Here is a 14,451-nt window from a genome sequence, read left to right as displayed (position 1 = left end):
TCTGACTTCACCCTTCTTTTGCACCTGTAGCCCCAAATAATGTCAAAGGTGAATACTAGCGTTGAGTTCAAGCAAATCAAACAAAACAGAGGTAACGTTTACATGGTTAAATTAGAATTAAAAAAAAGATCTGCAAGGAAATACACTGCTGGAAGCGAAAGGAAGTGGAGGTGAAACATCTGGACTTCATTTGTGTTCTCCAAAACGGAGAAAAAGATTCAAAAATAGTATTTAACAGTATTTTCCATATGAATTGCTGGCCGCATTCCTGACCAACTTTTCTTCAGGCTTTTACAGTTCGAGTGTGAAATGCGCGATTTTCATGGCCACATGACGGTTCCACGCTGTCTGACTCTCTCTCTCCAGTGTGTGGGTGTGCGTTCAGAGCGCAGCCTATTGTGAGCGCGCGCCTCCGACGCACTCAACGGCTACTGCTTAGGAAGAAGACAATCAAAACGATCCCCTGGATTGGAGGCAACACGAGAGAAAGTGCCAACTTTGCGAAACGTGGTCGGTTTTCGTGTCACTTCTCTGTTGGTAAAAAGTTTTTGGTCAGGTTGGGCTTTTAGGGGAACTCTGCATGTTTTACGCCGACCGAAATGGATTCACCAGACTAGACAAGTCTAGACCTACAGATGAAGTTTGGGTTGTCATTGTTTCCTCTCGGACATTGAATAGAGGACGGCACTGACGGTTTTACGCATCCTTTGTGGACACTGGTGAACACGTGATGGCACCTGGAAACGGATTCTGGTCTGTGCGAGATTTGGCGGCTCTATAGGCGACTGTATCTCATGGGGTAAGTTTAAGCACTTTATCCTACCCGGTTATGACAACATTGACTTAGTTCAGCCTGAAAATGTCATTTTTGGCGCAATTAAAAAATGAACTCCACGAGGTTCCATTTTTGATCTGACTTTGATAAGAGGAAAGTTTTTGAACTAATATAGCACTGACTCATTCAGGGGAGCACCCATGAGAGCACGATTGCTCCACGCAACCATGACTAACACCACCCAGCATGTCTGCTCACTGAGACAAAAGCTCCTGCAGTCAATGTTTGGATGCGTCTAACATTCTGCGCTTTACTGAATAACTGACATTGTGTTAAATATTAACACTAGAGATTGCGGGTGTCCAGTTTACAGGAGGGGGCAGAGCAATGTGGTGTAGGTGGGTATGTGCGCGGCTGCGCGCAGGGGCCCTCTTTGGAGCGGTTGCGCAGCCTGCTGTGTCCCCCCTCCCTTCCTCAATCTCAGCCTGACCCCTTCGATTTTGTTGGGGCTTGTTCATCCGTCACTCTAAAGAAGGCATTGTAGTGAAAGGATGTATTAATAAGACAAAAGCTCCATTATCCCCGCGTACAGGAGTTAATCTCAGGCCAGGGGGTTGCTGCTGCACTCCTTCGAGGAAGCCAGCTTGCCCTCTGACCAAACAGAAACAAAGTTTGTTACCCGAAATTCAAATCGGGCGAAAACAGGATTTGTATTTGCATACATTTTCATGACAAACTGTTTCTGTTGGTGGGCTGCATTTGTAAAGCAGAAGGAAGTTTGAAGTTGAGTAAACAAGCAAGAAGGATCTGTCGTTCTGGAGAGATAAATCCTGAAGGATGCAGAGGTGTTGGCAGGGCAGAAGGCATCCTGGAAGAATCTGGTGTGATAAGTTGATAAGAAAGAGGAACTAATGTTTAGTGCCCCGATAAAAGCCCCATTCTTCATCTGTGTGCTGCACAGTGTGGTGCTCATCAACAGGCTAAATGAAATGTAATATGATTTAAAAAACACAAGCTGCAAAGCATGTCAAATGAAAGCCAGCAAACATCCAAACTGTGATAACATCAGAAGTGGAGAGGGGTGAAAAGGAAGTGTGGTCAGCAGTGTTAGGACAGGACTATCGAGTGTTGAAGGACCTGTCAACAGATCTATTGATACTAATGTTGTGCAAGAGCCACTGGTTTAGTTTTGGTCATGCGTGGCCTCCTTTTAGATCTCAGTATGACCAGCTGGAGATGGGGTGCAATGCCTCCACCTGGCTATCAGTGTTTGCTTCATGTGGTCATATGGTTCAGTGGATCTGAACAAAACCCGTCACCCCACCAAGTCAGACTGCTGTCAGGTTTTTCCACGTTACCATGCTTGGTCTTGGCAAGAAAAGCCTGAGGGCGCTGTGAGTGCTTTGGTCAGACCCTTTGCGGCTCCAGGAGCCCACAGCCAATCACAGACATGGAACCATACTTGTTATTAACATTTGCAGTTTCCATTGAGGACTTTTAAAATCTTTACGTTTGACCAGCACCTCATGACTTCCAGTGTTCAGGCTGTGTGTTCCTCAGTGTTCTTCTTAAGCAGGCTGCTGCAATCGGACCCCACTCAATAGGGGCTGGCGTGAGAAATGAAGACAAACAGATGAACTGCATAAATAAATGGACGTATAAGAGAATGGATGGGTAAATAAATGAATGGTTTTTTGGCGGTGGGAACTAGATTTGTGGGACTTTTTCAGTGTAATGGGTCACTGCGGGGTTGGAGGCAGGAACAGATCGTGGGCGGGGGTTGCCGATCCCCGAAGGATGCTCACGTTTCGGGCCTAAGCCTGGGAGCGGTCTGCTTATCAGAAGCAACAACACATTTTTTTTAAGAGGAGGGAGGCAAGTCTTCTTCTAGCTTGTTCTTTATTCAGCCAGATCTGATACATAACAACACTCAGAAGACCAGAAGAGTGACCTCCTGGAGGCAGCCTGTCGTTAACCTGCTCAGATGAAACCACACAGAGGTCGATAAATGCAAGCAGAAAGGAGTATATGGAAAGTGGGTTCTGCAAGCTTTGAGTTCTAGCTGGTACTCCCCTCTGCAGAAAAACACTTTCCTTGGGTGTGGCAGCTGGAGAAAAATAAATGCCTTCTGTTCACAAGCTGCTGTAGTGCAAGTCACAACACACAGCTGACAGCATGAAGCTTCCTATTCAGACCCATGACTTGGGAGTTTCTGATCACAAGTATAAATTTGTTGTCTTTGGGTTTTTTTCTTATTTCATAATCACAGATAAAAAAAAAGGAAGTTTTTCTTTTTTGCAGGTGAAGAAACCAACATTTTTATTCACCTTTTGGTCTTTTTTCTTGCTGCTCTGATTATATTAACAGATTTTCCAGTTTTGTGAAGAAAAAAAGTGTTTTTCTTTGCTGGAAGAGTGTTTAGCACAGCAGAGATTCCATTATGTCTGCTCTTTCAATCCCCTTCTACTTGAGGGAATTGGACAAGCCATGGACCCCCCATGACCAGGCACTGATGCTTGTAGCAGCATGCCAGGATTCCCCAAAGCTTCCTGGCGTGAGGATAAGTCTGTTCTCCTCTCACATTTCAAGCTTGGGCCATGCAGCACAAAAAACAGCCATCTGGAAATAATGCACAAAAATGGTTTGCATTTGAAGGATTTTTTTGGTGTGCAGTGAAGCTCTGTGGATCCAAACACAGTGCATCTCACAGAGACAATGACAAATAGACTGAATGGAGGGTTTCTGGTTACAGCTGTGGCTTTGGATGGATTCTGCAGCACTTTGCAACCTCTGTTTAGGTTCTGCAGTGATTTATGACCTGCATAGGAACAGCATCATACTGTCTGTTCTAGCAGCAGGCTTAATCAGTGTGGTCATGTTGTGGTTTCCTGATTTCTGCTCATTTTCAGAACTCACACTTCACGCTCCTGGAGCAGGTACACTTGAAGATGCTGTGGTTTAGGAGACCTCCTCCTCTTCCTCTTTTGTCCCCCCCTTTTGGGAATCTTTGTTATACAGTCAGCTTTGTTTGTGCAGCTGGAAAACACAGCAGGATTACTTCAACACCCCCTTCCCTAGACCCCGAAGCATGCCAGAGTCTCTTTTTCTTAAATTTGGAATTGCCTCGTGCTTGAGCCTGGTGCCAGTGAGAGCCTGCTGAAACTTTTTGCCATTAGTTTACCTAATCTCTCAACCTCGTAAGCTGTTTTGGTCTTAAGATCCGTGCACATTAAATTAAATTCCAAACTATGATGACATGTTTGTTATTTTAGAAACGGCTATAAAGGCATCAGCCCAAGTCTTACACACATCACGGACACAGGCACACGCTAGCCAGATCATGATGAAGGTCAGACAGCTCTTTTGGATTGGGACAATTGAGAAGAAGTGGTGCTGTTTAAGTAACTGACAAAGACAAAAAGACCTCCGTTTTATACAGCAGAGGTCAAGCGTTTTCGTCGTTTCCACTGAAAAACTGATAGACTCGTTTTAATCTCTCTGCGTCTCTATACAAATATCTCAGACAGAAAGCCTATTCTGTTTACACAGATTCATCCATTTATCAATCTATTGGGACAAACATTTTGCTTAAATCAAATTGGTTCCTGAAAAAAAAATGTTATTTGAGGCAGGAGGGGGGAAAAAAGGTCTAAATTGCTTAAAATAGCGGGGTGCAACTGTGGACTTTGTGGACGCAACAATGTTCCCTCACTAGGCAACCATGTTTTTCTCCAAAAGCAGATCTTTGTTTAATAGATTGGCGTTTGGCTGAAGAGTCAGAGGAATTTATTTTCCTATAACAGGCGCAGAGGAAAAAAAGAGATGGAGAGCTCCACCGTTATTTCTAGGGGGGAAGTAGGACAAGTTATTTTTGTGACGCAATGTTAAGTGGTTAACTGAGTGGATCCTTTTTATTTTTCTCTCATTTCAGCACCACAAATACATGTGGCTCCAAACACTAAAAAAGCTTATTTACGTCATTTGCTTTAAATTGTGATGTTTGGTGTTCACAGCCTCACGGAACATCAGCTAATTACATTTTCTCTCACGCCTTTCCCTCTTATTTCTCAAAGAAGCAAGAGAACATGAGAAGGGGTGGAGTTCAAGTTTTGGTAGCAGATTAGAAAAGGAGCAGAGAGGCAAGACAAAGGAAAGCTAAAAACGAGTGAAACCCCTTTATTACTGCAGATGTAAAGGCCAGAGCAGCTGAAACTCGACTCAAGCACAACTCAACCATCTATGAGCATCTTTAAAACAAATTTGGCCGTCTGTTTTGTAGAGGCTGCCTTTGAGTCTGGAGACAGGATCTGATAGTGTGCACATCTGACATGTGGATCAAACATTTTCAAAGATCATTGCAAGGTTAAAAGTAACCTCTTAACATGTACAAGTGAGGTTTAGCTTGACTTCTTTGACTGATGCAACTACCGGTGTATCCATTTTTTTAAGCCTATCAAACCTCGGGCCATTCAACTTCCTTTTTGCTGAGCTACTGTGGAAACATCTGATGCATTTGATGCAGTGGTTTTATTGGTGCGTACAACTTTTTTAAAAAAAACCCTCAGAAAATCACTTTTGAATAGAGCTGATTGCAGAACATTTAAAGCCTTTAATAGGGGCCATAAGAACATGTCTGCTCCAGATGTGAGCTAAATAAGTCGGTCTTGATGTGACTTTAATCACCTCTTCGCAGGCTTGTCTTCAGATCTGTGTGGTAAGTTTAAATTATTTGAAGCAAAGAGGGCGTGTGAACGAGAAAACTGTGCTGTCTTAAAAGTCAGCTTGAAATGGAAATAAGGAAAACATAGCTATAAAAAAATCCTTAATTTGGAGACAAGACTTAAGCTGACAGGAATGGTCTAAGGGTGAATGTATTACAGTAATTGCCTCTCAGGCGCCACCTTCAGAGACCTCTTCCTCCTCCTACTGCTGGGGAAGGCATACAAAAGAGGGGGATGGAGAGGAGGGGAAAGGGGGTTATGGTTCCTGAGGCTGCGTGATGCCCTTCTTTTACACATCTCTTTGTTTTACGTTCCGCTGGCACTTCAGTGAACAAACAACTGCTGTGTAAAGAAAAAAAAACACCACAAAGTTACAACTTTGGCATTTTCAGGGAGGAACTGAGAGTACCAAATCCCTGCAAAAATAAAAGAAAGCAATAACAGACGTTTACGTTCCAGACAGAATTGCACTGACAGATTGGATCCCTCAGAAGAGACTGTGCCCAAACTGTCAAACTGTTTGACGAGCAAAAGGGTAATCCCTAATTATGTGATGAAACCCCATGTATTGGGGACACCCACTCTCCTCATGTCTTGCAGATTATGCAGAGTTTTAGTGAAGCCTGGGTGTGCATAATAGACAAAGGCAGAGCAGAGTTTGCCATTTTGAGGTAAAATTAGACACAGAAAACACTGGAGGGAAGTATTTAATGACGACTAAAAGGAAGTGCCTTGTTATTTACTCTGATCTGTTGTCACGATGAAGGTACGTTTCTAAAATGTTTACATTTCTGGACACCTAGATGTGAGTTTGTGAAATAGATGGATTCTGCTTTTATAGCTTACATTTTTTTAGAACTTAATTTTGCTGCTACCTCGATTGAATAACTCCCTGAACTGAAAAGAAACAGAGTTTTACATCACAACAGTCAACCCGTTCTGCTTTGATTGCAGCAGCAAAGCTCATCGCAGCATTTTCTCTAAAGTTTACTTTGTTTTATCTGATTTTCTCCAACTCATGTATATTTACCGGAATTTGAACTCTTTCACCTGTTTCTTTTAAGGCATTAGTTACTTTTAGTTGTTACTAGTTTGACTTTTTAGGGTTTATCTAAAGGATAGTTGTATGTAAAGGTGTTTTACACCAATATTTTACTTGTAAATATGCATTAAAATCCTCCCTTTGAAGTTGTGACAGCATTAAGTGTAAATGTTTTAAACATTACCCCATTTAAGTACATGACTTTTATGTGTACCTCAGAAATAACTTTCTATTTTGAGTGTTCTGCTTTTTGTCATCAGTTGTAGCTACAGTTTTATCCGTGTGCTTATTTGTAGTGAAGCGTATACAGAGATAAGTTTGATTGTTAGAGATAGACAGTCATGGAAAAGGAAAACTTGTTCTTGTTTTAGCCATCTTTTGGAAAACACTTTCCCGGTAACAAAGCAGGGTTCAGAGTCAGGACAGCAGCAACACAAATCCATCCCATGGTCACACTAATAATCGAAACATGATTGCTTATTTCTAGAAATTGCCACAAAGATCAATAGCAAAAGGCTATAAATAATAAAACCAACCACAGGCAAAGGGTTCAGTAAAGTGGATTTGGAGACATTAGTGCTTCAATGCTGAAAGAAGAAGAACGAACTGTATTTCTGCATGTAGTGAGTAACAGTTGCAGAAACCCGCTGCACCTCTTTTTTTTTACATTGTTTTTGTCTATTCTGCGTATTGATTTTCCTTCACAACAGTGTCTCCAAAACCTAAAGCTTAACAACTCGGGAGAATATCTGCAGACTTGATCATGCATATATGTTTGAAAAAATCTATTTCCTTTAGAGATGCTTCTGTGGCAAACTCTGTGGTTAGAACAGTTGCAACTCCTCCACTGAGTCTTGTGTGTTCAGGTATGAGGTTTGTGTGACAATTTTGCGTAACGTTTCATGCAGAAACTAATTCTTTGAAGTTGTTTTATAAGCCTTCAGTTTAATGTAAATATTCTTTGTTTGACTGATATTGAAATGTGTTGGGTCTTTGTCAGGACACAGGAATAAGACAGGTGTACACAAATCTTTCTTTCTGTTGGCAAATCATTCCCCCAGATGAGATTTACCTTTTTAGCAGATGAACAAAGCAGATTAGAGAATTTCACAGCGACAGAAAGTTTTTGTCCAATTGGGATAATTCCATGAAAAATATTGTAAAGAACAAAGGAAGCTACAAAAGCTCCACAATCTTAAAAAAGCACAAAAATAAATATATTTGTTCCAAAAGTGAGCATCCTGTCTGAACTATCCGATGATGCTGGCACGTAAGCGTGACAGGAAGAAGCTAAAAAAAACTGGATTGTACCTGTTTGTTGTCATTACAGCTGCTTTCGTGCAGGGAGAAAAAAAGGTCAAACTGGAGAAATATGTCACAGGATGTGTTTGACCACAAAGTGCCGTACAGCAGCTCGACACTGGTGACTCCTCTATTTGTCAAACACAAATCCATTTGAATGCCTGCAAGATTAAATACAAACGATAACTGTCTAGGCTTCTTATCTGAAACAACTGTTGCAGAGTGTGAGGAACAGTGTGTCCCTTTAAATGTATTTCCGAGTGCAGCAGCTGCATCAAACGTGGGTGCTGTTGTTTTAGGAACTTACCCCCTAGGGAAAGTAGAGTGGGGTTTCAGTGGTGGATTACAGGTACAAAGTGGGCGTGGAGACCTGGTAAACAGACGTTTTCTAATTAGTGCTTATCAGGTGTAGTAAGGGAAACACCTGATGCCTTTGTAAAACCGTCCATGCAAATTTTTATAAACTGTGTGTAATATCTGCACAAAAGGCTTCCGTGCGTAGCTTTGGTGATAAGCACGAGTTGTTGGTTTTTTTCCTTTTGCTTGTGTGGTTTTGAAAAAGCTGAGCTCACAAAAGTGTGATTTCTGGTCACATCCCCTTGTTAAAATATGCGGCGCCAATTGCGTGCCTGTTTTCAAAGAGCTGCACACGTTCCAGTGATAGCTACGTGACTTTTGATAGCATATCCTGTTTCAATAGAGTGTCGCTTGTCTATCACCTTTCTTCCACTGTCCTTGTTACACTCACTCACTTGTTTTGCCACCAACACAAGCTAGTTTTAAGATTTGCTGTGAATTCCTGACAGGATATGGAGCTGTTTTTCTGTGAAATGGCTGCAGCTATGAACACAGTGCACATGAAACCACATCAACTTTTCACCTCAAAGCCTACATATATGGCTTCTTTGTCATGCTGAAGCACTCATATGTCTTCTGTATTTATGAGCTAAAGGGAAATATGTTTATAGTCTAAAAAGTGTACTAAATGTTGCAGCAATAGTTGCCATTTTGACTTTTTTATTGCAGTTTCTCATTATTTTGATGTTGGTTAACAAAGCAACCATTAATTGTCAGTGCATGACAACACTTTTGACAATGTGTCGGCGTCTCTTTTGTGACAGTCTGACAGAGGTGTCTGGGTCGAATGTAGGGCACAAGTTTAACAAAAGAGGCGGGGGTTTGTGTTGGAGCAAGCCTGCGTCTCGGTTGGCCAATCAGTGTGGCAGCATCTGAATTGCACATGGCAGGTAGAAGAAGGGCTGGGCTCCTTCGAGTCACCGCTGTTGGCAAACCAGCCCGTCAGGTTTGGAACAAGGAGTGAAATCCCTTGATAACAGATGACTCGTGATAGGAGGATCTGCAGTTGTCTAAACAACAGATGGGAAGAGAGATGTCCAGAAAAGAATAAAAAAAAACTAGCTGAACAAAAAGATAGGACAGTATTAGAGAAATAAAATAAAAATCCAGGGTTTTCTTTAAGCAGACAGGAGACTGGGAGGAAGCAGATGTGGACTTTCCATGCATAAAATCATTATGTGTCCATATTGCTGAATAATGTAATTACCCAGGCACAGCTGGTGTGAGTGGTTAATCTCAACTCTTCCATTTGTGTCTCTTGATGGAAAAAAAAAGCGATGGAGAGCCCTCCTGACATGGCAGTTCAATAAAGAAGTGATGGACTGTAACTACATTTCTGCCATGATACAGTTATATCCGCCCAATGGGGGATTCTGGTTGAAGGCCAGAGCTCTCCACAGTGAAGCAGACTACAGTTAGTTGTTCCTGTTAGAGGAAGCTAGATCTTACTGGCAGTCTTGTTGCAGCTGCGAGCACAACATGCTTGCTTGTGAGTAGCTGTAGCAATTAGCTGTGTTGGTAAAAACAGATTTCTCTGCTTGCACAAGAGTCGAAATTGTGAGTGCGTGTATACTCATCCCAGTCAGGTCTCAGATTCTTGCCTTTGTGTCCAGATGCCGTTCCACATGCATGCTCACTGTGTATGTCTCGTTTCCTTTTTTCAAATTTCGGTCTCCTAAGGTTTGACTCTAGCTCAACTAAACGGCGAAGCAGCTCAGTTTTCAGGCCAGGGTTTGCTGCAGCTGTCCAGCTTAGAAAAAAAAAAGGGGAGTGGAAGCATCAGCGTTGAATTACCTTAGGAGCGGTGTAGAGATCCAGTTACTTTTGACAGGTTTAAGACACCGGCTCCGTCTCTAATTAGATTTGCAGGCCCTCAAACTTTCTTTTGTGCTCAGTCGTGACGCTGCAGTCCACTTTAGTTCACTTTAAAGAGTAATTTGAAACCAGACGAGCAGTGCGTCTGTTCCTTTTTTTTTTTTTTTTTTGGGATAAAACTTGTTCGTTAAAAAGTTTCTGACTGTTTTCTCACTAATCTGATTTTATGAGAAGTGTCTCTGAAGTGAATACTTTCTGTTTAGGCTTGTCAACGTGTGATGCTACTGTACACCACAATCAAGTCTTAACAAGCTTTTTCCCTATAAGTGAGCCGAGCCCCCACTTTTTTCCTCCTCAGGTGTCTGTTTGATTTGTTGTTAGCTTTTCTCAGGAGGCTGGAAGTGGGTGGTTGGGCAGGTCAGGACGAAGAGGTCTGGCTGATCTACTAGCTTTGCTGCAGTTTAAAGAAGTAGCTCACCGAAGTGGAATGGTTCACTCCCTACAACAATGCAGCGCGTTGACAGCCGAGTGCTCGGACAGGGTTGGTGGAATGCCCCATTCGGACTATGAGGGCAACCCTTTGTCTAGACACTTCCACCCTCCGAGGGTTTTGAATCTTTTACTTGAAGATGACGTCCTCTGCACAGGTTCGGGATCAATAAAAATGTGTTTATTGTTCTTTTTTATTTCTAAATTGGGAAAATTAACTATTTGCTTATTAATGGCTTTATCTAAACATAGTTGATTTCCTTTTAGGCGCAGCATGTCTGCACAGTCCTACATTTCTGCGAAGTAACTTAACAAGAGTTTTCTGTTTTTGCTCTCTTAGTTGGACTTTAATCCTGATTTTTTTCCTGTAACTTTCAAGTTCTTTTTGATTGGTGAAGATTTTTTTTTTTTTTAAACAATTTTTTTTAAGCTGTCGGCTGAAGAGCACGTTGCTGCCTGGATACTTTGTTTTGCAGCAAGTTCAGTTCCTTTTCCAGTCATGTCTGTTTGCTTTAAGGTTTATTTCAATGATGGAACCACTTTTCCTCAATCCTTAATGCAGTCATTCTCTCTGTCCACAGGTGACCCACCTAACACTCCAGAGACGTGACTGTGGGACGGACATCCTACCCTCCTGCTGTTTTCTGTCCTTTCCATAAAGGCAGAATTTATGATATACAGACTCTGGAACTAAAGTTTTAATGAGTCTTTCCCATAGTGCCCCTTTGCTTTGCCATCCTGTCACCATGCAGAGCAAGTACTCCCAGTACTACAACACAAATCTCATACGTTTACACTATGCTCATGCCAAGAACATGAGCAAAGCTGAAATACATGAAAGGGAATCAGAAAAGGATCACCCCGACCTTCTCAGTATTATCATCCTGGTCATCTGCACCATCATCATCTTCGAGAATCTCCTGGTTCTGATGGCTGTGTGGCGCAACAAGAAATTTCACTCTGCCATGTTTTTCTTCATTGGAAACTTGGCATTCTCCGACCTGCTGGCGGGCTGTGCCTACATAGTCAATATAATCCTGTCAGGGCCACGGACCTATTCACTGTGCCCAGTGCAGTGGTTCATCAGGGAAGGCACAGCGTTCATAGCTCTGGCTGCTTCAGTCTTCAGCTTGTTGGCCATAGCTATAGAGCGCTATGTTGCTATCACAAAGGTCAAAGTATACGGCTCCAACAAATCATGCCGCATGTTTCTGCTGATAGGAGCATGCTGGGTCACCTCCATCCTGCTCGGGGGACTTCCCATCCTCGGCTGGAACTGTATTTTTGACCTTGGAGATTGCTCGACTGTGCTGCCACTCTACTCCAAGAAGTACATTGTCTTTGTTGTCACTGTTTTCAGCCTCATACTGCTCTCCATTCTCATTCTCTACGTGAGAATCTACTTGATTGTGCGCTCCAGCAACCAAGTAACAACCAACATGCAAGCATACTCCCTTCTGAAAACGGTCACAATAGTGCTGGGAGTCTTCATCGTGTGCTGGCTGCCTGCTTTTACCATCCTCCTCCTGGATTCCTCCTGCAGTATACAAGTCTGCACCATCCTGGACAAGGCCAAAATCTTTTTCGGCTTCGCCACTCTGAACTCAGCACTCAACCCAGTGATCTACACGCTGCGCAGTAAGGACATGAGAAGAGAGTTTCTGCGGGTGTTGTGCTGCTGGGGGGTGCTGCAAAGCGGGCGTCCATCCGATCGCTGTCTGATCCCCCTGAAGAGCTCTAGCTCTCTGGAACACTGTACAAACAAACACGAACATCAGATGGTTCCCATCATGAAAGACTGTACCACCTGTGTCTGATACGCCACAACAGAGGAGTTTCATTCATGCACATGTGAGAGACATCAGAGGCTTGCATGAGATCCGACGGAGAAGCTGTGTTCATAGGGAAAATGTTGACGGAGAGCAGGTCATGTGACTCAAAATGTCTTGGAGGCTGAGAGACATCTATCTACAGGGACAACATTGTAAGATGGATGGTTTCCTTCATAATTCAATCATAACTGAGCAACTTCCCAAGACGGTTCAATTTGAACAAAATAAGTGTGTTAATACACAGTGTTTCAAGAGGGAGCCAGTTGTGTGGATTAAGAAATGTGAAAAAAGCAACATTTAATAGGTACTTTTATATATGGAGCAAACAATTTTTACATAGTTTTTTTGTTTAACAACCCAAACCCTCCTGAAAGCCTTAAACAGAAAAGCAGAGTATTCAGAGTACTGAATATTTAGTCGGGAAGTTTTTTAAACAACATTATTAATTTTTAAAATAGCAAAGTTGCACTTTTAAAAGGAGACTGGCATGATTCTCTCCACATAAGGCCTATAGGTTTATCACTCATTCTTGCACCATCAGTGAGCTCACCACCGTTTTAAAGCCAAAAATATTTAGCGACAAAAAAAATCTATGTATACCATATATAATCTTCCTTAACCAATTTGTTAAACTTCATCAAAAGTACATAATCTGCTTACATTTAATGCATGAAATCCTTATGCCTATGATAGCATATACTCAGCTCCATCTTCCACCACTAACACCCCTTTTCATTGTTGCGCCTCATAATCTGTCCCTCTTGCTTTTACTGTTGTCTTTTGTATCGAAACAATTTCCGTTGAGGAAGGCCAAATCAGAACTCACATTTCCTTGAGTGTGCTGGCATTTGCTGAATTTTACAGAAATTCTTCGGCCACTTTGCCAGTGACACATGACAGTGTTTTAGCAACTTGGAACAGCGGTGTGCCAATTTCTGTCTGAGTTCTTCTCTTTGGGAAAAAGGCTGAATGTATGTATGAAGTGTTTGGGGTGTGTGCTCCACTATGACAGTATTAATGGTCAGAATTCCTAAATCATTGGTGAGCAAAGAGAGAGCGGGTTCGGTCCCTCTTACTATGTGGCCTCATTGCATCAATGACAAGAACCGGTAGTTGGCATCATTTAGTTAATTATTGCAAAACCTGGGGTATAAAAGCATCCATGTTTTCAGAATTCGCTCGCCTCCAGTTTTGAAAGCCTGTGAGGGATTTGCCCTCATAGGAGGTCAGCTTCATCTTCATCCTCTGACATGCAGTGACATGTAGCTTCCTCCAGCTTTAGGAAGTCTTTTTGTTTTTTTTACTTGTCCGGTTCCTGTTGTTCAAGGTTACAAGAACCTTTTTCCTTTAGACAAAAATACAACTATTCTCTCTGATAGTCCTCTTTGTAGTGACTGTTATGTCCAAGTAGAAATTGGTGAAAAGCACTTTGGCAGCTTCAATGATGTTTCCTTCTCCCAGTTTACTCCAATCAGGTGGTAAGATGTTTCAATCAATGTACCAGTGACTTCATTAAAACCTGACCATGGTTTTTATTGAAAACATGAACAATATGTATGTATGTTTGTATCTTTGTATACTATGTATGAATTTATGACTTCTGAGATGTGTTGTGTGCAATAGCTTTGTGTGTCTTGTAGCACGCTGCGTGTGTTAAACTGGTACAAACTAAAACACTAATGTAGGTACATAAACATTTTGTTCATTGCATTCCAGTTTTATAAAATAAATGAATTATGAAAATTGTGTTTGTGTGCATGACTTTCATTTTGAGCTGTCTGTCATTTCTCAAATTTCTCTGCAGGTCCAGAGATGTTCTGTTTTTTTTCTTTTTTTCCCTTCATCTTCAAAGTACTTGAATACAGCATTAAATCCAAACATGCTCTGACAAGGTCAGAGAAACCTTTGCTCCAACATAAAAGGTTCAAATTGTGCGTGCAAACACTGCGTGGGCATTAATCATAGCTCTGTTGCCTAATAAAATTATTTCGTTGCTTAAAGGCTAAAACAAGACGAGGCAATGATGGGAAGCTGGGCAGAAGATGGGGAGGCTAAATAATGGGTGTGGCAAAGAATTATGTCTATTCGTTTGATAACTGTCTGGGAGAAGCATAGCAA

At 42.0% G+C, this 14,451-nt stretch overlaps 1 protein-coding gene and 1 long non-coding RNA gene across 5 annotated transcripts; one reads left to right on the top strand and one right to left on the bottom strand.

Annotated features, from left to right (window-relative positions):
* The first annotated feature begins 318 nt into the window (after positions 1–318).
* On the top strand, positions 319–14,079 carry s1pr2 (sphingosine-1-phosphate receptor 2). Of its 4 annotated transcripts, none has more exons than XM_004071353.5 (2): positions 319–799; positions 11,083–14,079. In XM_004071353.5, the coding sequence occupies exon 2, from the start codon at positions 11,203–11,205 to the stop codon at positions 12,316–12,318; it is 1,116 nt and encodes a 371-aa protein (XP_004071401.1). In that variant the 5' UTR covers positions 319–799; positions 11,083–11,202; the 3' UTR covers positions 12,319–14,079. The 4 variants fall into 4 exon arrangements, with proteins under 4 accessions (XP_004071401.1, XP_078807811.1, XP_020560876.1 ...); XM_078951685.1 differs by lacking the exon at positions 319–799 and adding an exon at positions 842–6,262; XM_020705217.2 differs by lacking the exon at positions 319–799 and adding an exon at positions 7,139–7,161.
* LOC144994308 (uncharacterized) lies at positions 8,829–9,974 on the bottom strand. Its single transcript, XR_013657777.1, has 2 exons — positions 9,799–9,974; positions 8,829–9,207 (listed from the first exon to the last, which is right to left on the bottom strand). It is a non-coding gene; the product is annotated as an uncharacterized LOC144994308 (long non-coding RNA).
* Positions 14,080–14,451: the final 372 nt, after the last annotated feature.

Source organism: Oryzias latipes, chromosome 8, assembly GCF_053564925.1.
Source record: "Oryzias latipes strain Hd-rR chromosome 8, Olatipes_Hd-rR_3.1".
NCBI lineage: Eukaryota > Metazoa > Chordata > Actinopteri > Beloniformes > Adrianichthyidae > Oryzias > Oryzias latipes.
The sequence above is the reverse complement of the archived record's forward strand: the minus strand, read 5'-3'. Positions and strand labels throughout refer to the sequence as shown.